General features: G+C 46.0%; 1 protein-coding gene across 5 annotated transcripts in view; it reads left to right on the forward strand.

Moving 5' to 3' along the window:
- PROX1 (prospero homeobox 1) overlaps positions 1 to 22,093 on the forward strand; it is a 55,213-nt gene that overhangs the window by 22,717 nt on the left and 10,403 nt on the right. For all 5 annotated transcript variants that reach the window (XM_040263162.1, XM_040263161.1, XM_040263165.1 and 2 more), the window contains exon 4: positions 297 to 491. In XM_040263162.1, coding sequence (XP_040119096.1) covers positions 297 to 491 — 195 coding nt within the window. The remainder of the gene's footprint in view (positions 1 to 296; positions 492 to 22,093) is intronic.

A 22,093-nucleotide genomic window follows, 5' to 3' on the forward strand; every position in this document is an offset into this window, starting at 1 on the left:
AAGAACAATGTTGCAAATAAGATATTTGGCTTAAGGAAAATCAGATTTAGAACATGGGGGGGTTTCCATTTGAGGGGTCGGAGAGTGGAGATGCAGTTTTCATTGTTGGTCGATTTTATTATATCCCATGAGAATATCATTGCTCTTGCCTGTCTTGCCACTATTTGGGTAGAATTTTAAAAAAGAACCTTTCCAAGTAAGGAGGGGAGGGGGACTTTAAAAATGTTTCAAATGCTTAAAGAATGAAGGGAAAAAACGGCAATGCTCTTATCCTTTTCAACATTTAAATTTAACAGTTCAACAGGTGCATCACCTCTCAGCTCATCAAGTGGTTTAGCAATTTCCGTGAGTTTTACTACATTCAGATGGAGAAGTACGCACGTCAAGCCATCAACGATGGGGTCACCAGTACTGAAGAGCTGTCTATAACCAGAGACTGTGAGCTGTACAGAGCTCTGAACATGCACTACAATAAGGCAAATGACTTTGAGGTAGGAACTCATCTTTATTTTTCTGGTCATTCCCCTTTTTTAAAAAAATTTTATTTTCTTTAGAAATGTCCCAAATCAGTCCTTTTTTTCTTTTTTGCCTTGGTATCTCACACAAGTGTCCACCAGTAGGGCAAGAGGTGTGGAATGTCAATGAAGAGCTCCCCCGTGGGTCCCGTCAGAGTCCCGGGAGCTCACCCACTTCCACTTCCTTTCCCATCCCCCACCTCTGCTGCTGGCATGGGAGACGCGTGTGGCCACATAAGAGGGAAGTGGACAATCCAAAGAAAATGGCAGCAAGGAACACACACAGAGTGATTCCCTTTCCAGAAAAGAGGTCTCTACCCCAAGAGGCATTTTGCGCATTGAGGTTCCAGCACGTGTATGTAGCTGACATGTGACGCTCTGTTCAGTGGTAGCTTCAAAAATTGGTTCTTAAAAAATCCAGAAGGATTGATTGGGGAGTGAGTCCATGGTTTCTAACTTTCGTCAGCATTCATTTCCTCTCTGGAAGAAATGGTGTGAGAATTTACTAAGTGCCTGTTGTAAGAGCTCCGTCAGCATCTCTGCTTGTCTGTTTCTGCTGTTGTCCCTTTGGGAGGACACCCTCATGTGTTCATTTTGCATATGTGTAGCTTCAGAAGCATACTGCTCTCTGTTCATAAGGTCTTATACACACTTCTGTATGTCTACATCCTACATATTCTAGGTACCTATGAAACAGTAGTGATGATTCCCAGAAAGCAGTATCTACGCAAAAATAAGAGATGTGTGGCTATGAGTAAGGCATTTCTTTACTGGCTGATGTGATGCCTTAGCAAGCATTTTTCATTGCAACGTGATGGCTCTCCATGAGACAACACTAGCGAATCTCCCAGTACCCACAAAGGCATTTTGCTGAGCCTTACTGGCCGGGGCAACAATGGGTGGAGGTGGGAATGTGGCAAGGGTTCTGCAGGCTGAACCTCTGATGATGAAGAGTGGACAGGCTGTGACTTCACCAAGTTGGTCCTTTTCTAGCGTCATCGAGGAGGAGAACTTTTCTCCCACATCTGCTTATGTGGGGACTTTATGTTAGTATTCTTCTTTCCTTACACAGATAGGTAAACCCCCGTGCCTACCAAGTTCTCAACACTGAAAGAGAGAGGGGCACCTTGATCTGGCCTTGTCAATAATGAACTGACCCCCGCTGCCCCACCTCACGCCCACTCCTCTGAAGGGGCCTGTATCCCAGTGGTTTTAGCTGATCTGTTTGGGCAGCTTAGAAAGAATTGACTGTGGAAGCTTAGCAGTGGGAAAGTCATGGTTTTTCCTTGAAAGTTAGAGTGTTTATATTGCAAGCCACCCGTTTCTCTTTGATATCCAAGACCAGTGTATTTTTCTTGTCAAATGGGTTATAAGCATAGATTTTCTTTGGCTGAATATATTAGAATTGAGGATCCTTCTTGTACTTATGCTATGCTTAGTCGCTCAGTTGGGTCCGATTCTTTGTGACCCCATGGACTGTAGCCTACCAGGCTCCTCTTTCCATAGGGATTCTCCAGACTCTTTGCGACCCCATGGACTTTAGCCCACCAGGCTCCTCTGTCCATGGGATTCTCCAGGCAAGAATACTGGAGTGGGTTGCCTTGCCCTCCTCCAGAGGATCTTCCCAACTCAGGGATCGAACTCAGGTCTCTTGTGTTGCAGGCAGATTCTTTATTATCTGAGCCACCAGGGAAGCCCTTTTGTATTTACTGCCTCACTATTTTAAAGTCTCATAACAGAGCACTGCTTTACTATATATACGGAACACCCTAGCAGGTTTCTCCTAAAGCTGAGGCATATGATGATGGCTAAGCAATTTTTTTTTTTTTTTTGCCACTCTGCACGGCATATGGAATCTTAGTTCCCTGACCAGGAATTGAACCCGTGTCCCCTACATGATGACGATGGCTAAATGTTTTACAGAAATCTTATTAAAAGTGTCACTGCTCCGTAACCCCTTTCTAATAAGTTTATTGCTGTCAACTTTGAGCTAAGAGAATTCAACGGTATGCTGGTGAACTAATTACAGTTTATTATGATAAATACTCATTTGGCAGCATGCATCAAGCTTCATAAAAGAATTGCCTGAGATTCATGGGCTGGTTTGTGCATTTTTGCTGAGTAACATACTTGAGAGAACAAATCCTGACAGTGCCCATTAGGATTTTTTAGGGTCATTTAAACCTTACCTGGTTGGTTTTAATCCCCTACTCAGCGTAAGGGCCAAAACAACACAAACAGAGGATGGCTGGCATCAAGAGGTACCCAGCAAGCTGCTCCATTTAGCATCATCTAAATCCTCCTTTAATATGATTAACATCTGATATTCCTCTCTTTGTGAATCATATCCACTTCCAGCCAGGCCACCTCTCCTTTATCTGCAGTGTCTATTTTAAGACTGCTTCAGTGCAAAGAGGATGGGGCCCAGGGGGCAGTTTTGTCACTTCTCATGTGACTTCAGACAAGTTATTGGACTATTCTGGGCCTTATTCCTCCTTTGGTAAAAAACTAGACTCCTTCCAGAAATGCGCTAAACACGAGGCAGGAGGTGGCTTCTGCGCTGCCCCCTTCACTTACGCATATGTATGCACATACACAGCCTCACCGCCACTTATGTTCACAAACTAGTTTTTAATTCAGCCTCTCTTTAGTTTTTAATTTAGGAAGTTTGGGGCACGGATTCAGAAAAGCTTCAGATGAGATAATCCTTCTCTTCTGTGCCTTGGTGCGTGGAGGTCAGGGCTTAAGTGAGATGCTTAAAAAGCCACTGTCTTATTGTGGTCGCTTTCTCAGTGTGGGCAGTGGCTGTGAGCGGAGGTGGACCCAGTGCCTCAAGCCGATTCAGCTGCTGTTGTCTTCACTGCTTGACTTTCCCATCTAAGTTTCTCCCCCGAAGATCAAGTCAGATACATCTGTAGTCTGAAATGAGCAAGTGAAGAAGATGGTGAAGTAGAGAACCGCACACCTGGTTTCTGCTTACATTTTTAAACAGAGATGGGGCCTGGTAGAGAGACCGAAGGTATGTCTACATGAAGAGCCAGTCGATTCAAAGGAATATATTGAACCAACTGAGTATTAGCTGGCCAAGTAGTAAAACCTCTTTCTTGATTGCAGTTTTAAATTTCTCAATCAGTTAATCAGTGGCTTGTAGCAATGATGAAATAGCTAACATGTATTGACTGTTTATTCTGTTTATTGTGCATGTGTGCATGCTAACTCGCTTCAGTCGCGTCCACCTGTGTGTGACCCTGTGGACTGTAGCCCGCCAGGCTCCTCTATCCATGGGATTCTCCAGGCAAGAATACTGGAGTGGGTTGCCACGCCTTCCTCCAGGGGACCTTCCCAGCCCAGGGATCGAACCCTCGCCTCCCGGGTCTCCTTCATTGCACCGGATTCTTTACCTCTGAGCCTCCGGGGAAGCCCCCTGTTTTTCATGGGCACTCTTCTAAGTGTTCTACCAATATTAATGTATTTAATGTGAGTACTAATAATGATATGGATATTAACACAAGGAAAACTTCAGCTTGCCTAAAGCTTTATACTGTTTTCAAAGTCGCTCTAAGTATGTGGGAATAGAGGAGCCAGGGAAAGAGAGCAGGGGTAAGGCTGATGCTTCTGTCTCTCACTACCACTTTCTCCTTCCTTCTTGCTCTCCTCCCACGCTTGTCTTTTTTCAGCTTCCTGCTCCATCTCTGCCTCTGTCATGAGCTTGCTGGTGGTGCCTCTGTCACCGCGAAGCCCCACCCCCTCCAGCCCCCCCGCCGCCAATGGCTCTCAAGGCTGGAGTGGCTGCTGACCCCTGGCCTTTGGGAAAATTAAGCAGATGGGGAAGGTTTATCACTAGTGCAGAAGGAGTGGCTTGCATCTCCCTCCTCTTCTGGACCCTTGCGTTTCCTGGCCTGTGTGAGTCAGGACCTCCTAAGTGACAGGAGAGGCTGTTCTGCCTTTTATATCAGTTTACACAATTGCCAAGATTCTTGGCACAGCCTTCAGACTTGGGGTGGTGAGAGCTTGAGAAGACCCAGGGGAGGTGGAAGAAGACCCTGTCGGGGGCAGGGAAGGGTGAACCACGCTTTCAGCTTGTGCTCAAGGGAAGAAAGTTGGCTACAGGACAGGAGTCGGGCACCTCCCTCCCAACGTGAGTCCGCAAAGGTGTGCGGAGGGGCATGTCCGTGCTTTTCACTCCCCCTTCTCATGTTAAATGAGACTGGCAACAATAAATTTGTCTTTCCAGGTGTTATGGTATATATTTCCATGCTTCATTCTCACTTCACTTTGAAGAGCTTCCAAAATTGGTTTTTATGGGGAGGGAAAGGAGATTTGGGATTCCTTCCCAGTTTTTAAATCACACCAATACTTCTGACTTTAGAAGCACAGGAGTGCAGTTTTATTACTTCTGTTTCCCTCACAACTCTGGCACAGGATGGAGGTGGTGCGCCCTGTCAGTTTCCAAGGCGCGTTTACACGTTTCTGCAAAGAACTCAACTAAGGCAACCGATCCGTGTAAGTCACGGAGGTTAAACGCACTGCTTAAGGAGACCCAGAAGACATCCACTCTGGATTGACTGTGGCAGGCTGGCCTCCGAGAAAGGCAGAACAACCCAGAGATGGGGAGTCTGGCATGGCCTGGCTGTAGGTTGGGAAGAGAATGTGGTGGGCACTTTCATCCAGGCGGAGCCTTCTGACCGTAGGGGCGTGCACGTCCAGTTGGATTGCTTTTCTGGTTCCCTCACAACTGAGGCCGGAAAGAAGACAAGGCTCACTGTCAGTTTCCAGGCCGCCCTGAGCGGCCTTCTCCTTCTCCAGTCCTGGAAGCTAGCTCTTCCCCGCCATGATCAGCCAGGCGTCCCCATGGGCTATCAGTGACTAGCCAATTAACTGCGGGCTGGGTACAAACTCCAAGGAAGAGGGACTGACTACCCTTGCCCTCGATAGACCCAGGGCTTTGGATGGAAGGCTTAGGAGCAAATAGCAAAGAGACCTTGATCCATTGATTAGCAGGCTTGTCAATGTCATTTCCTAAGATACGCATAACTGACACGGCGCACGCTCCATCCTGCTGCTTGTGGTTTGACTTTTTTTTTTCTAGGTGTCACATGACAAGCAGAAAGGGTCCTTCTGCAGGCCTCTATGTTTTCTCTCCTTAGAGAAAATGGAAAGCCGAGACTCCTCATATCCTTCCCCACCACCAAAACACACCCCCCCCCAAACACTTGACACTTGAACACACACACTGCATCGCCTGTCTCCACCAGGCCCACCCCCACTCCCAGCCCACTCCCGCCTGCCGCACAGTGCGTGTTTAAGAAGATTTAATATATTTGGAAGTCTTTCATTCGCCCTGTCATCTCTTTAAAGAAAAATGGGGACAGGTGGATTTAGGAAGCGCTTCCCTCTGCTCCAAATAGACACTTAAATATGAGTGATCATTTGGAAAACTGGCACAGGAGGGGGAACCCTTTTACTCCTCTCCCCGGCTTTTGGCCTCGAAGCTGAGGCGCCATTTAAATGATCGCACAACGCACTCTTGGTGGGTGGCGAGGAGGGAAAAGAAACCTTTACTGTTTCTTTCCCTGCCAGTGCCCTCACTGACAAGCCAAATTGATCTTTTAAGAGACTAAATGAATGTTCTCTACATATCTGTACGCACATGGCTGTCTGGGAACACGCTCCTTGTACGGGATGATTGCCTGAAATTTGAAGGAGGGAGCAGTAAAGGACACCAGACTGGGTGGGGGTTGGGGGCGGCAGGGCGGGGGAGGGCGCGGGGCGACGTGTGGACCCCAAGCTTCATTTCTACACCTCCATCCTTTTGGGATTCAAGGTGTTGATCGGAATAATGAAGCGGGCCCATCGGTTTATCATCTGTTTGGTCATGTCGTTGCGTTTTTAGCGCCCTGTGTCTTTTTTGTCATTGGGTTACATTCAAGCACAGTAAGATCAACGTTCAAACCTCCTTACTCAACAGCTTTATTAGTTATAGCATTCCATGACCTTTCTCAACATTCTTAAAGAAAAAGATACAGTGTAATGTCGCTTTACTTTGCTTATTGTCCTTTGTTGGGGGGAACAAAGCATTTTCTACACTGGCTATAGCACATAATTATACGGCTTTCAATGGCAGTGTCTTGGCACATATCGAAGTTCAGAGGAGCCTTTAGAAAAAAAAAAGATGTTTTGTGGCAGCCTAGGGAGGGTCTCATCTTTCCTTCAGAAAATAGTTCAAGGCTCTTCTGTCAAGCTTCCCTACTTAGAGCTTTTTCTCCTCCTGCTTCATAAAGTTTAAAGCGGATTCAGTGGAGTTCTATGATCTATTTCCTTTGAAAGATTGTTCCTCGGCACAGAGAGGCCCTTTGACTTCAAGAGTTCACAGATTCATGTCTTTAGGTATCATATGTCTGACCTTATCAGTTACTCCATTTAATGTCGGAGAAAAAGTCTCAACTCTTTGTGTTTGTCTGTTTTGCCTCTGTGAAATGATTTGGTGAAAAAGACCATCCTTTTTAACACACCACTGAGAGGCCGTTTCTGCTGCAACCTACCCTGTGGCTTTTCTCTCTTTAAAAAAAAAAAAAATTGTCCTTGTGTTTTGTGTATGGATGAGTTCACAGTGAGAATAGAATTATACAAGGGCAGGCGCACACACAAAAAAATCTTTTGCTTTCCTCCCCCACCCCCCCACCCCTCCCACCCTACCCAGTGATCTATCTATTGGTGGCTGTACCCCAACAGGCAAAGCCATTTAGCAAACACAGAGGGGGCAGCCGTGGTGCTGGGATGGCAGTGGGCTTTTCCCTTGCTTCGACCTACCCCTAAGGCCTTCATAATTAATTGTCCTTCAGAGATGAGGAAAGTTCAGAGACTGTGTGGCGTGATGGCCATTGTCTGACATTCAGTTCTCCTTGCCTCGCCTCTTTCTCTGCGCCCCACAAAGGGTTATCAATAGGAGAAAGGGAGCCAGTTCTCCGCTGAGTGCCGCTGGTGGTGGTTGGAGCTTTCAGGGGGTTAGTATCACTGTGTTCCGCCCATCCTGGATTAAATGTCTGTAGAGGTTCTAACCACCTTTTGAAAAGCACCCTGTTTGTTTCGCCGAGGTTAAACAGACTCATTTAGCGAACCCCAAGCTTGTTCAGAAGTTGGTGATCCCTTTTCATGTAGCAGATAACATTTTCAATCAAATTTTCCTCACCCCACCCTAACCCTGCCCCCAGGATTTGACTGCACTGTAATTGTTTGGTTCTTTTTCAGCCATAGGGCAGAAAATGGAATGATCATTCACTCACTTCTCTTAACTGCTTCGGTGTACATTTGCCAGAATAAGTGTTTGGGCAAACACACTTTTTGATGAAGCTTCGGACTTTGGTTCTTGAAAGTAGATTATCCCAGTTTTAAAATATCGTTTCACCTTCAGCGATTGCCTCAAACCAATTATTTGGAAACATGACATAAAACAAATAAAAGCTGTTCCGCACCGCCCCTCCCCCAACCCACCCACCCCTGCCCTTTCAGCTGAGACACCAAATAAAGACGCGCCGTGGAGACAGCTATTTGAAAAGTAAAGGGAAAAGAGAGCCATGAGTGATTATTATACTACTGTTCCTGTGAAACAGAGGGAAGCCAAGAAAACAAATAGAATCCTTCTTCCTAGGAGCAGTTGAAGCAGCACATTAGAGAGGTTTAAGATCATGGGGCTGGAGTGTTCACGGGGACCTCGAGGTGGAAGGGACCCGTATTGAAAGAGCATCTCCATGACCCTCAGAGCTGCATCTTCTGGAGAAAGGGACCTGCAGGGTGCCCAGAAGCAATTCTGTCCCCACCGCTTTTTGAAGACGCTTCCACAACAGACCCTTTGCGATTTAGAGAGAGCCCTGGATCGGGAAGTTGACACAACTAATATAGTCACACCAAAAATGGGGGGGGAGGTTCATAAAAAATTAAAGTTATTCTTATGAATCTTTCAGTAGAAGCCATGAAAAGGGACAGTAGTGTACTCTAGGTCCTTTGTGTTGCCAGCCCTTCTTCCGGCCTCTGGGTTATTGTTCTTTCAGCTCCTCAAACAGACTTTCACTTTCAAACTGACAAAAGTCACTTAAAAGCCAGACAGCTGTACTAATACACCCACCTTGCGGAGCAGGAGCCAGGCCAGGTGACGAGGCTGGCTGAGCGGCCTTGTTTAAAACGGGCAGGGCAGCCCCCTCCTCCTTCATGTCATTGTGGGGCTCTTTGAGGTGGACTCTTTATTGCTACTGTGTGGCCCTTGCTCCCAGGCTCCCCAAAATATGTCTTGCATTTTCTTTGCAGCGGGAAACCTTGACGACACCCCATGCTCATGTTTATCCCTCAGGCTTGGTGGCTAGGGTCATGGAAGTTAGAGCACAGAGCTTAGCAGCATCAGAGGGAGTCTGACTCAAAACTCTCTCCCTTCCGTTTCTTCCGTTTCTCTCTTTTTCCAAGCCTTTTCCAGCCAGTCCAAATTTCTCCTAAGCTTTTCCGATTTCTGTGGCTTCATCAGGAGTAGCTAGGACTGGAAGAAAAAAAAAAAAAAGCCACCAGTGATGGGTGATGGGACAAGGCTCACCTTAGGAAGTGAGACTCCGCTAGAGAGAGGTGGGCACGCGGTTGTGTCCGCATCCCGGGCTTCAGGGCGCAGCCGCAGTGGGCCCCGGTGGGTCCTCCCCGTGTGTGTATTACAGCCGCCCCCTCCCCTGTCACCTTGTGTACAGTCTGGTCTGTGACACTGATGGTGATTATGTCATTATTTTGCTCTGGGGGCCCTGGCACATCTGCAGAGCCCAAGCACATCTTCTTTGTTGCGTTGGCAATCGTCCTGCGCCACAAATGCTTCATTAGCCCTGCTGGCGGCCTCCTTGCCAGACGCCAGTGCCCAAATCCAGGCTTCTTTTTGCTCCGTTCTTTTGTGTCGCTGATGATCGAGTATTCATCTTCCTGGTTCTTCCCCCCTTTTTCTCGACTTCTGAACTCCAGATGTCCCGGCATGCTTGCCCAGAGCCTTCAAAAGTGTACCACGTGAGACATGGTGACTGCACCTTTGAACCCAACCCCACCCCTTCCCACCTTCCCGGTCTGCCCTTTCCCAGATGAATCCACGTGACTCCGAATGGCGCCCCCAGGGTGAGGACTGACGTTTTCATACTTGCCCTTTGAAAAGATACCCAGGGATTGCTCCCAGTTTACGGTGGTCCTTAGGGTTAGAATGAAGCGTTATTAGATATGGCTTCGAGATGGATACCTTTCTCCTCTAGCCCCACCTCTCCCCACCCCTTCTCTCTCCTTGGCTCTTTTATTCCTTTCTGTGCATTGCCACATTTTACCAGTTTTTCAGTAAGCAGTCTAAAGTGTGAGTACAGAAAATATTCTTCATGCCTTGCTGAGTCATCCGGAAGTTTCCTTTTCTCTGAATGGAATTTTGATCTCCACTCTACCCACTCCCCAAATCCCCTCCCCCCCGCCTCTATTCTGCTGTCATACCCTCCCAGCCCCCAACAACAACCTATTATTAGATATTGAAAGTGATGAATGCATGCCTGTTTGGGAAAGGAACTAAAATATTTCTCTCAAGTTTTCCTCTATGTATTGGACGGAGCCACAGCTTTTGTTAAGGTGTGCTGATTTCTACATTAACTGCAGTAAATTTTAGAGCTTAATATCTTGGGCTGTGATGGGTACTACATAATCGGTATGTTTAATTTCCTCTTAAATGTGAATTAATTGATCTGTGTTAGCGTATTATGAGGAGCTTCTCCAGTACAGTTTAACCAATTTTATCCCCGCACCACTGCAACATAAGATGTTTCCAATGTCTCTATGTTTGAGTAAAATGTAGATTTTAATTTTAAGGTATACCAAAAGGAAAAAATAAGTTCATAAATTTATTCAGAATCCTAGGACAAAGACCCTGGTAAGAATCGAAGAAAACCCCTTTCGAAGAATGAGTTGCCGTTTGTAGTAGGTTTCTGAGCTTTTCTAGTCACTGAGCCCTGGTCTGAATATTAGGAACAAAGCTAGGTCACAAAGGGAGGAGAAAGGTGGGCAGATCATTAGGCCACCAGCCCTGGGCAGGGAGCATGTCAGGAGAGGCGGGTACCTGTCATTGATTGCATCATTTTCAAAAGATTCAGGATGTCCCCAGAACATTCTTAACCTCCCATTATTAGATCATTATGGTTTTATCACCCTTGGGTTTATTTAAACCTTTTATGAAATCTAACTTCATTCTCAGAGTACACCACTTCTCAAGATAATAATTCTCTAAATGTATTACCTGCTGTGAAAATTGTATCTTCTTTTTATGGCTGTTAAAGTGATTTCCCTGGAACTCCAAAGGGGTAGCCCTGGTTAGAATATCCTGGGATTTACAAACAGGACTAGGGCCATATTCTCCATTTCCTTTCTGATTTTATAGACTTTGATCATTACTTCCTCTTAATCTTCATCTCTCCAGATTAAGGAGCCCTAATCCTTTTTAAAAGTCTAATCTCATACAGTATGTGGGCTGCCCCCATCATTTCTATAATGCTCTTCCGGCAGGACTGTGTTTTCCGGAGGTACAGTTACAATTCTGGAACAATAGGGAGAGCTGGAGGGGGCAGCCACGTCATGGCTTTATCCCTCACCTCCAATGGGACTTTTTTGGTTGTCCCCAAAGTTCATCCTCAGAAGTTGGATTTCTTAAGTAGCATCTTGGTAGCACTTTCTGGTTAAAATGACCCTGTGAGACCTTTTTACGAGACTGTTGGCAAGTATTCCAGCAACTCTGATTGTGTCTACGGAACGTATCCAGCACATAAAAAATGCACAGATCCATCCTGCTGTGTTGATGTTTTCAGTGTTTTGATAGGTAAAGTACTGGAGTGTTTGACATCATGAAGACACAGCCTTAGCCTTGAGCATGAGTGTCTAAAAATGACCACTAAGGCAAGAAAGCTCTGATCTCTATATTATTCTCAAGCAGGAAACAAAATGTTCCCTTACAAGAAGGTTTACTTTTATTTATAAAAGCATCACCTTGAGATCTTAAAAGGGAATTCCTTTGGGGAAGTCTTTTCCATGTCTATGGAAGTGTAAGTGTTAGTTGCTCAGTCATGTCTCTTTGGGACCCCATGGACCGTAGTCCACCAGCCTTCTCTGTCTATGGGATTTCCCAGGCAAGAATACTGGAGTGGGTTGCCATACCCTCCTCCAGGGGATCTTCCCGACCCGGGGATCGGACCCGGGTGCCCTGCATTGTAGGTGGATCCTTTTCCATCTGAGCCATCAGGGAAGCCCTCAGTGTCAGAGGTTCTGGACTCATAATAGTGGAACTTAAGAGCCTAGAGTCTGCAACCAGTCCCTGGGATCAGACCTCAGCACTGACTCTTTCTGGCAGTGAAACCTTGGCAAGTGTCTTACCCTCTCTGTGCCTGCCTCAGTGTCCTCATCTGTAAAACAGGGGAAATGATAGTGCCTACCTCACAGAGTTGGTGTGAGAATCAAATGAATGTCCACGAATATATTAGCAGAAAGTAAGTGCTGTATAAGCACTTGCTTTCATTCATTAGCAAGCCCAAGAAAAGTTACCTTGTTGCGGCAATCAGTAACCCAACGCCTGCAGCATTTCCTGCCTACCCTAAACAGGAAAACACACAAAACAGAAGAGCAAACAGGGAATTGTCCTTAGAATTGGGACAGGGAGTCAGTGCAAAATTGGTTTTGAAAAGAGAAAGGGATTCCTTCTGCCCCAAGTTTGGCCATAAAGGTGACAGCAGCCTGCAGGAGCTCTGGGAATCTGGAGTCATGGGTTCCAGATGAGAAGGGCACTAATGAGATGAGAGGGTAAGGTGGAAGGGGCCCCGGATTGGGGGTGTCTGCCCCTGGCAGCACCTGCCTCATTGGGCTCCACTTTGTTCACCTATAAAGTGATAAGATAAAAGACAGAGCTTTGTTCTAGCTCTGAAATTCTGCAGTTCTAGAATAGAAGACATTCTGTTTTCTCTACACAAGTCCTGCGCATGATGCAAAGCTTTAAACAGTGACTATGGAGCCCCTGGGAATACAGATGGTGTCCACGTGGAACCACTTCCACCCTTGGGGCCCTGCTGCAGCTTCATTATCTCAGTAAAACTCTCCAGGGTGCCCAGTTTAGTGTTCTCCCAAGGACCTCTTTGCAGATCTTTCAACAGTGTCCTTGGAGACATGGCAACTCCCTTGCTGGGATTAGAGTGATGAATTTTTCAAATTTATAGACAATTTTTTGTCATTATATGTGCTGCTCACTTTGTTGTGTTGGCTACGGCAGCCAAACAGTGAGGACATTCATCCATGAAGCCCTCATGCCTGTGGGTTTTTTAGGAGATGATATGGACCTGAACAAGTGAACAGAGAGCCTGTATACCTGTCCCCCCACACATTCCATCAGGGCCACAGTTCAACCCAAACAGCCAGCCTGTGTAATATGTGTTAATTTTTGTAGCATATACAACATCTCCCCTCTTTCACAACAGAGTTGATTGTTTTAGATGCCATAGCTACCTTCACTCTGAGGCTTGGTTGGTAGTTTTTGCAAAAGCAACATCACCCTTTCCTTTACGCATATCCCAGATGATCATAAATCGATCATAAAAGTCTTTTCCACTGGAATTCTGTATGTCTGAGTTTGTGGTTGTGAGTGAAGTGAAAGTTGCTCAGTCGTGTTCGACTCTTTGTGACCCCATGTACTATCCAGTCTATGGAATACTGGAGTGGGGAGCCTTTCCCTTCTCCAGGGGAATCTTCCCAACCCAGGGATCAAACTCAGGCCTCCCACATTGCAGGCAGACTCTTTACCAGCTGAGCCACCAAGGAAGCCCAAGTTTGTGGTTGGGAGTATCAAATCCTCACACTGGTCTTTTGGATTTGTTTTTTCCATCTTTCTCACGGTAATTATACTCAGCCTCTGTTTTTTTTTTTAAGGCTACCTTAACAGTCGAACGGAGAAGGCAATGGCGCCCCACTCCAATACTCTTGCCTGGAGAATCCCATGGGCGAGGGAGCCTGGTGGGCTGCAGTCCATGGGGTCGCTAAGAGTCAGACACGATTGAGCAACATCACTTTCACTTTTCCCTTTCATGCATTGGAGAGGGAAATGGCAACCCACTCCAGTGTTCTTGCCTGGAGAATCCCAGGGACGGGGGAGCCTGGTGGGCTGCCGTCTCTGGGGTCGCACAGAGTTGGACACGACTGAAGCAACTTAGCAGCAGCAGCAGTAACAGTCGAAAATAAAATCTGGTCCTAAAAATGAATTAAGTAAAAGGTAATATATCTACTGGGAACAGATGTGTGGGAGTCTGAGTAAGGGTGTAGGCAGAGGCATGATCAGAAGCAGAAGTAGGCGATAGTTTCAAGGCCACTGCATTTTCTTCAATATAGTGTATTTTTTCAAAGATTTATGTGTGGGTTTTTTTTTTTCTTTTTTTTTTTTTTTCCCGGCTGCACTACTTGGCTTGGCTTGCTGGATCTTAGTTCCCTGGCCAAGGATTGAACCCATGTCCTTGGCAGTGAAAACGCGGAGTCCTAACCGCTGGACCACCATGGAATTCCCAGAGATTTATCAGCTTAAGTGACCTGAAAGTGTACAAAAGAATCTGTCTGTAGAGTCCTGAGCTTCCCTCAACAGCATCCTAAGTCTTCCCACCACAAACATTACTTCAAGAGGTTTTGGTAGTTTACTATAGGACTTCCAGAAGTCTCCCAGTGGGTGTCCTTCTGAAATTGACTTTTCTGTCTTTCTGAGCTGTTTACCTTTGTTGAAAAAGGAATGTCAAAGCCCTTCAAGAACTCCTAGCTGGCTTAGTTTTGTGAATACAAAGGATAATCGTGGAGGAGAAACCCATAGAATTCCCTAGAATACAAAGCGGAATTTTCCTGACTTTTGTGCCTTTCACCCCAGTCCTTGTCCCAAACCACCTAGATGTTACTGGGACACATCAGCAGTTGTCAGCAGAGAAGCGGAGGCTCCCGGAACCTGGGTTCTGTTCACGTAGCGTCTGCATCTGCCTGCGCCTTCTCTCCTGCTCACTCTGCTCCGTGCTGTTCTTTGTCCTGCCTCAACCCCATCTCCTCAACCCCATTTCTCCTCGGGCTTCTCACTCTTATTACTCCATCCCCACGAATAAAGGGCACACAGACTGGTTTTCACGTTCGCCTGGGCACAGCTTAATTATGGAGGTAAATCTCTGCAGAAAACAATCACGTAATGCATTCTCCAACGAAACAGGAGTAACTGCGGATTATCTGTGCCCCAGCTTCCCTCCGTGTAATATTGAAGAGCTGATGCCCTGTTGTTTTTGAATAATCTCCCATCCAAGAAGGGCACCAGGCTTGGCCCTATTCATTCCACCGCCTCACCCAGTAATGGTAGCAAAAAGTTAAACTTCAGGTGCTATCAGCCTGTCTTGAACTCTGACACGGTTGGCACAAAATTCATGGGGTGACTTGAAATTAGTGAAGGCTGCAGAGCAGCTATCTAGTGCTTATTTTTCCATCGAAGTTGATTCATTACCTGCATCACGAAGGAGAGATGGAGTCCTCCATTTAGTACATTTGAATATTTGCTGGCAGGGAAGTGCCTAATGAAAAGCTCCTTGTCAAAGCAGGGCAAGACGGAGGGCCACCTGGTCCTTGGCATCTCTGTGTGTGGTCCATGAACTATTCCCGTAGACATGTGCAGCCTTACCCACATCTGAGGAGTGGTGTGACAATGCAGGTTGAATCTGGGTTAGTCGATCCCAGCTACCCTCGCAGGAACAACTAGTGCGCTGACCCAGTGAGGGACACGGGATTAGAGGAGAATGAAAGAGCTTTAGGCCTTCAGAAAAGTGGCTAGCTCTTAAGTTTGGCTGAGAGCAGGGGTTGGCACACTCTGGCTCGCAGGGCCGATCTGGCACTGAGTCTGTTTTTTTATGGCCCTTGCTAAGAATGGTTTTTACATTCGTAAAGGTTGTGAAAAGAAGGACAATATGCAACAGAAACCAAACCCAGCCCATAAAGCCTGTGCATTTACTATCCGACCTCTTACAGAAGGAGTTTTCCCACCCCTGTCTGAGGCTTTTTCTGTCTTTGGTAGATGAATTCTCAGATCCTTTCTCCTTCTGAAGTTCCAGAACTATGATTCTTTGATGCAAAGTCTTGGTCCAAATCTTACCGAACAACCTACTAGATGAGTAATTCCATCAGAGAGCTTGCCCTTGTTTTTAAGATGGGAGAGTATTTTCATAGTTTCTCGGGGATGGAGGGATGGGAGAAAATACTAGATTTTAGTTTTTGATGTTTTTTTTCCTCTGATTTTGTTTTTGTTTTGTTTTGATTAATGCTTATTTAAACTTGGAGTCACTCTTTGAGACATGTGTAGAGTTTGGGAGAGAAGAAAAATTAAACTCATTACAGCAAGTAACATGACAATTATTATATTTCTTAATACATACAATGCCAAGACCTCCAAGCATGAACAAATACACTGGCCACTTTAGGCACATTTGGTGAACCAGATTTCAGGCCTACAACATAGTTTTGACAGCCTCATAGAGTTTATTATAACGGCATGTGTCCTTCTGTTCCTAGCAAGCTAGTACTTCCTTTTCTGGGGCTGTGGGAGAAATGGTTTTATTTATCTTGATAGGCAAAGTAGCCAGTGGAATGTTTACATAGCTTAAAGTGTATATACAAATTATTAACAGGTAGCATGGAAGTGAAGACAGTCTTTTCTATTACTGTGAAAGTCACAACTATTCAAAATGCTCGATTCCAGCCCGTTTTATCAATTATCAGCATCTGAAAGGTGTAGGAATTTGCTTCTCTGAATATTCCAAATACAGTTCTATTTTCCAAATATCCACTCTTTCCAGGCAAGCAAGAATACTGGAGTGGGTTGCCATTCCCTTCTCCAGGGGATCTTCCCAACCCAGGGATTGAACCACGGGTCTCCTGCACTGCAGGCAGATTCTTTACCATCTGAGCCCCCAGGGAAGCCCCTTCAAAGGTAAACGATTCAAATTCAGATGAGGAAACAAAGAAACCCCTCAGGGCAGCCTTGGCACTTCCTTTGGGCTGCTGAGGGAAGTCCACGTGAGGGTTGATGGCCAGGCCCTCACCGCCCACACCGAAGACCAGGGTCCCCTGCCTGACATCCTTTCCCGTGGCGTTCCACTGTCCACTCAAGGTAAATCCTCAACCTCCCATCTAGCAGCTTCCGTGGGACTGTTACGTCCTTTTTACTACATTCCCGCCAATGGACCATGTCAACCATATCCTATCCAGACACCACTCTGTCAGCATTTATAAGGACTGGTCGGGCATCGCGGGCTGGCCGGCAGGTTCACTAGGAAGTGTATTTCCCACAAGCTCAGTGCACGTCCTTGCCACAGCGGCAGACGAGACACAGGCTTTCTTTGGCCCCTTTTCCTGATTTTCCCTGCACCTCCTGCAGGCTGGCTGGGAGGACCCTTGAGGCTGCGGCGTGGATCTTGCTGTCTCAAGGTCCTTCCCCAGCCCTCTCCCAGGGGTTGACCCCCAGCCCCTCCCTCGCATGTGGACTTGACATTGGGTGGTACTCACAGAAGAAACAGCTTCCAACAGCTCAAACCTCTGATCCCATACCCACTAGAGATTTTGGCTTTTGGATTTTGGCAGGAAGGTCTGTTTGCCTCTCAGGTCAGCATGAATAAAGATTTCTTTCTTCCTTTCTGTTTTTTTTTTTTTTAAGACAAGAATCAATGGACACTGCCCCCAGAGCTCTTTCTCTCGAAGACAGTTTATCCCCTTCTCCCAAGTACTTGTATTTTCTATTCTGACTGCGTGTGTGATATTTTGTTTTTCTCTTTTCCTGTGAGACAACCAAAAAAATCTACCCCATGTAAAATTTGAGAGCCAGATCAATTCTGAACCATCTTATCATTTTTAAAGTCTGTTTATCCAGCTTTGTAGGAGAAACGAGCAGACTGTTTGAAGGCCACATACTTTTCAAACCTTGGTTGCAACACGTTTGCCCCGTTTTGAAACTGTCTTTATCAGGCCGAGAAAACGAAAATCTATTTGACAAAGTGGCACTCTGGCCAGTTTATCTTGCAATATGGCTTTAGCTCACTGAGTCTATTGATTTCCTTAAATTAATGTTTACAGAATGCTACTGAATTTTGCTCAAGAGAACATTGTTCTTTTGAAGGTTTATAAAAAAAAAATGATACAGACTGTTACTGCCATGTGTTCCTTTGCTTAGACCGAGGAAACATGGTGGGGGGAGGGTTTTTTTTTTTTGGTTGTTTTGTTTTAAGGACAGCCTTGAACTCTAGCCACTTCCTATAAGCATTTAGTCTTCACATATTCAAGTAGCAAAACACGTAAGTGGGAGGGAGGTGAGCCCACTCATATGCCTAAAACTTTGTGGGCATCATACTAACCAAATCCTGTGAAAGAAAGTGAAAGTGTCGGTTGCTCAGTCGTGTCTGACTCTTTGAGACCCCATGGACTATAACCCTCCAGACTCCTCTGTCCATGGGGATTCTCCAGGCAAGAATACTGGAGTGGGTTGCCATGCCCTCCTCCAGGGGATCTTCCCCATTCAAGGATTGAACCCAGCTCTCCTGCATCACAGGCAGATTCTTTACTGGCTGAGCCACTGTGTGGGCATCATACTAACCTGATCCCGTGAGGTCCCTGAATGCTGACTCTACCTGGAGCATCAGAGTCAGAGACTTTCGTTCAAAGCTCAGCTGTGGCTACAGAGTCTTCCTCAGCCTCATTCGGTGTCACGTGGGTAAACTGTTTTGTAGCCACTGCTCCCTGAAAAATCCATCCTTCCCAACAGAGGGGCAGGCAGCCTGTGAAAACAGCCCTATCACCATTTGGTGGAAGCTCTTTTTTTTTTTAGTAAGTTTATTTACTTTTAATTGAAGGATAATTGCTTCACAATATCGTGTTGGCCTCTGCCGTACATGAACATGAGTGGGCCATCGGTGCAGCCATGTTCCCTCTCTCTCGAACCTCCCTCCCACCTCTCACCCCATCCCACCCCTCTAGCTCGTGACGGAGCAGCAGCGTGAGCTCCCTGAGTCATACAGCAAATCCCCATTGGCCATCTGGTTTACACACTGAAGTGTATATGCTACCGTGTCACTCTCTCCAAGAACGCTTCAAAACGCTTACTCTTTGACTGGGGTGCTCTGTCCCTAAAACACAAAACCTAGCCTCTAGATGTGACTTTAAACCCAGCTTTCCCAAGGGAAGTGTATTTGACTATTCAGCCCCTGACAAGATTCGCATCAGAATCATGACGTGATGGAAATCAAACTTAGGAAACACAAAAGCAACTTTTCTCAGCGCGTTGACTCAGTTGATAAAATCTCCCACGGGAACCTCCTCAGAGCATCTCTCAGAACACTGTTTTGCACACATATATTAATCGCAGTGAACTGTCTCCCAGAAAGTGGGCTTGTCCTTAAGGTTCAAACCACCTCCTTACTTTTGGAAACTGCGTTACACTTTCCAAAGCACATTCATGCTTGTTTTCCCACTGGATCCATCCCCCTGATGAGAGGGCTTTAGGACACAATCCCATGGTTCCCTCTGGGAAGCATCCTTTCTGCCCTTCTGAAGGGCCTTTGTGTGGCTAGTACACACAAAGTAAGCGTGTGTGTGACTGTGAAGGGAGGTCCCTGGTCACAATATCTGTCACCATCTTTCATAGCTCTGAGATTCCCCTCTTCTGCCTCAGGCAGGAAAATTCAGTGAGAGTGAGACGGAGGAAGGAAACAGCAATAACGTATCTGTTCTTGCCTTTTCATTGGATAATCTCAATAAGGGGTTAGTAAAGCATCAGAGTTTATCCATTTGAGTCTACTCTGCCTACAGTCTAAGTCCCCAGCTTGTGCCACTGCCATCAGGAACTATGTCTCTCCTTGATCAATATTTACTGAACAAACAGCAGGGACGAGAGAGTTTGTTTAGAGGAATCACGTGCACACCAGGGTGAATGAATGCTCGGGAAAGTACCTCAACTTTGTCTCCTTTCCTAGGATCTAGGGGTGTGTGTGTATGTGTGCACGCATGCGTGCAGACATGAGCATGCACAGACAGCCCCATACAAATGCCCTTTTTAACTTCTCCAAAGACACGAGTCATCCAGAAAAATGCCTCGCTGTGTATGATTAGTATGTTATTTATCCCTTAAGAGAACTCGCGATATCAATTCAGTTTCAAAAAACTCCAGCCCAAAGTTTGCTTCTCCTTTTGTGCTCCTATACAGGTTAAACATTTTGGAAAGGCTCTTAGGATGAATTAGAGGCACGAGCATCTTCCTTTGACCCTTTTCAGATGAGTGGAAGGGAGGAAAATGCAGGTGGAAACAATAAAAGCAGTTTGATAGGGCAACTCTAACTATATATTTCTGATGACATGACATTTCTTTTTTAAAGAAATCCCAAGGAGAGAAGGAGCTCTTGAGATTTTCAGAGCCACTTAGCCAGTTTTCGGAATCAGATGTGTTTAAGTCTAATAATAAATATAAACACCCTGGTGTTGAAGTTGAGAGAGCTCTACTCTTTCAACTTCACTCAAACAATTGCTTGAAGGCTCAAGTCAGGGCCCTCAATGCAGTTGACTTGGAGGCACCTGGGTCGAGTTTGAGGGGTTTTGTTTCTGTGTGTGGGGAGAGGCTGAGGGGGAAACTGTGGGAGTTATTTATTTATTTGATTTTGTGAATCGGAGTTGTAAAAGCCATCTGAAATATTCATGCAGAATTGTCTGAGAAGCCCGTTTCTGTTTTATTTACTGCACAGTAGACCAGCCACAGCGGATTAGTTCTACAATACCCGTAACAAAAGCCCAACAGCTGATGCATGTGATGTTAGGAGGTGACAAAACAGTTAAAGTATGCTGCTGGCTACAGGCGAGCCGTCAGCAGACGCAGACAAAAGGGTTTGTGACAAGAATAACTCTCTCTCCAAGGCGAGCAGTGAAGAGTATCCAAAATACCAGTACCCTTTTCTCCTTGACATTGTCTTCCTACAGTCAGCACTTTATTGCCCTTTTATAGTATTTTTTAAATGAAGGAGCAAGAAGAAAGTAAACCCACACACAGAACTAATTCACCAAAACAGTAAACCAAGATTTTACTTTCCCAGCAGTTAGCCACTTCTGCCCATATGTAGATTTCCTTTACCATTTCTTCACTGAAGTTTGAAAAAATAAATCGTTTCAAGGATGAACTGAAAAGATGATCCATCTTGATAAGATTGTCATCTCTTGATTAATAAGCTTGAGAAGCCACGTGAGCCTTTGGTTACTGGGGAGAGGAGCTAGGGAGCGAGGTCTATGCCTGGTTTATTTTCTGTCCATTTCTGCAAACATCATCCCACTGATGAAATGAGGCCAGTGGACCAGGTTTTAAAGGGGATGGAGGATTGTAAGAGAGCCACAGGGAGCTGTGCAAGGGGCAAGGTTTAGATCCCCAGAAAGAGGCCGATGGATGAGCCTGTGGCCGTTTCAGAGGTGTGAAAAATCAGCTACCCTGTCTCCAGAAAATAGGAGAGGCTGTCTTCTTTTTAACCTTTATAATTCCCCTTCTATTCTCTCTGACATTCATTCAGCTGCCAAGAGCGTTTGGCAAGGTTTGGGCCAGCGAGCACACTTGCAGTGACCGCTAACCTTGGTATGTCCTGACACTTATGATGAGCGTCTGCAGGACGCAGAAGGCAGGCAGCCTGCTATGTCAGGCTTTTATTATGTACTGCAGAGGCTAGGGACAGCCAGTTTAATAAAACAAATCATCCTTGAAGGTAAAGCAACTGGGAAGAGGAGGAGGAAGACAGGGGGGAAAATGTGTCTTTGCCACTCATTCTGATAAAAAAAAAGAACAGCAAAATAAGCACCCACCCAATGCACTATGTGTGTGTGTGGGGGTGTGTGTGGGTGTGTGTGTGTGTGGGTGTGTGACAACCCAGCCACCCCTGAGCAGACTTGAAAACATCCTCCCATTTCTCCCATTTCATCTAAGCCCACAAGGCCCTTGTTTGCTCTGAGGAGACTCAAGAACAAACAGTGGTGATGAAATAGGTGGACGCTGAGAGTCAGCCCCCTTGAAATGTATGAGTTTGGTCAAGTACCTCCTCACAATTATATTCTCCTCCAGATGTCAAGGCAAGGAGAGGCAAGACCATTTGGGGTGAGGTTCCCATATTGGGATGCCTTTTATCAAAGCAAAGTTTCCACTCGCCTCTCCTGAAGAACACTCAGCACCGCAGCTCCCACAATAGCCTCAGAGTCCCAGCCAGAGACTTTGGAAGCCTTTTGTTTTTCCTCTGTGGCATGTCCAAAGGCATGGCCTTCCCTCCCCCTCCCAGCGGCCAGCATTGTCTTGCATTCCAGGGATTGATTGACTGTTGCCACCTGATGCTGAAGAGATACTCTAGGGTTCATTCTGCAGATTGTTGGGTTCTATTAAAAGAAACCTAGATAAGGGATTACTTGTCACTAAGGGATTTTCTGCAGATGTTTATTAGTGATTGGAAATCCATTAGGTGTAAAGAGGTACTGAAAAAACATGGACAAGA

Source organism: Oryx dammah, unplaced genomic scaffold (assembly GCF_014754425.2).
Source record: "Oryx dammah isolate SB20612 unplaced genomic scaffold, SCBI_Odam_1.1 HiC_scaffold_21, whole genome shotgun sequence".
NCBI classification, from domain to species: domain Eukaryota; kingdom Metazoa; phylum Chordata; class Mammalia; order Artiodactyla; family Bovidae; genus Oryx; species Oryx dammah.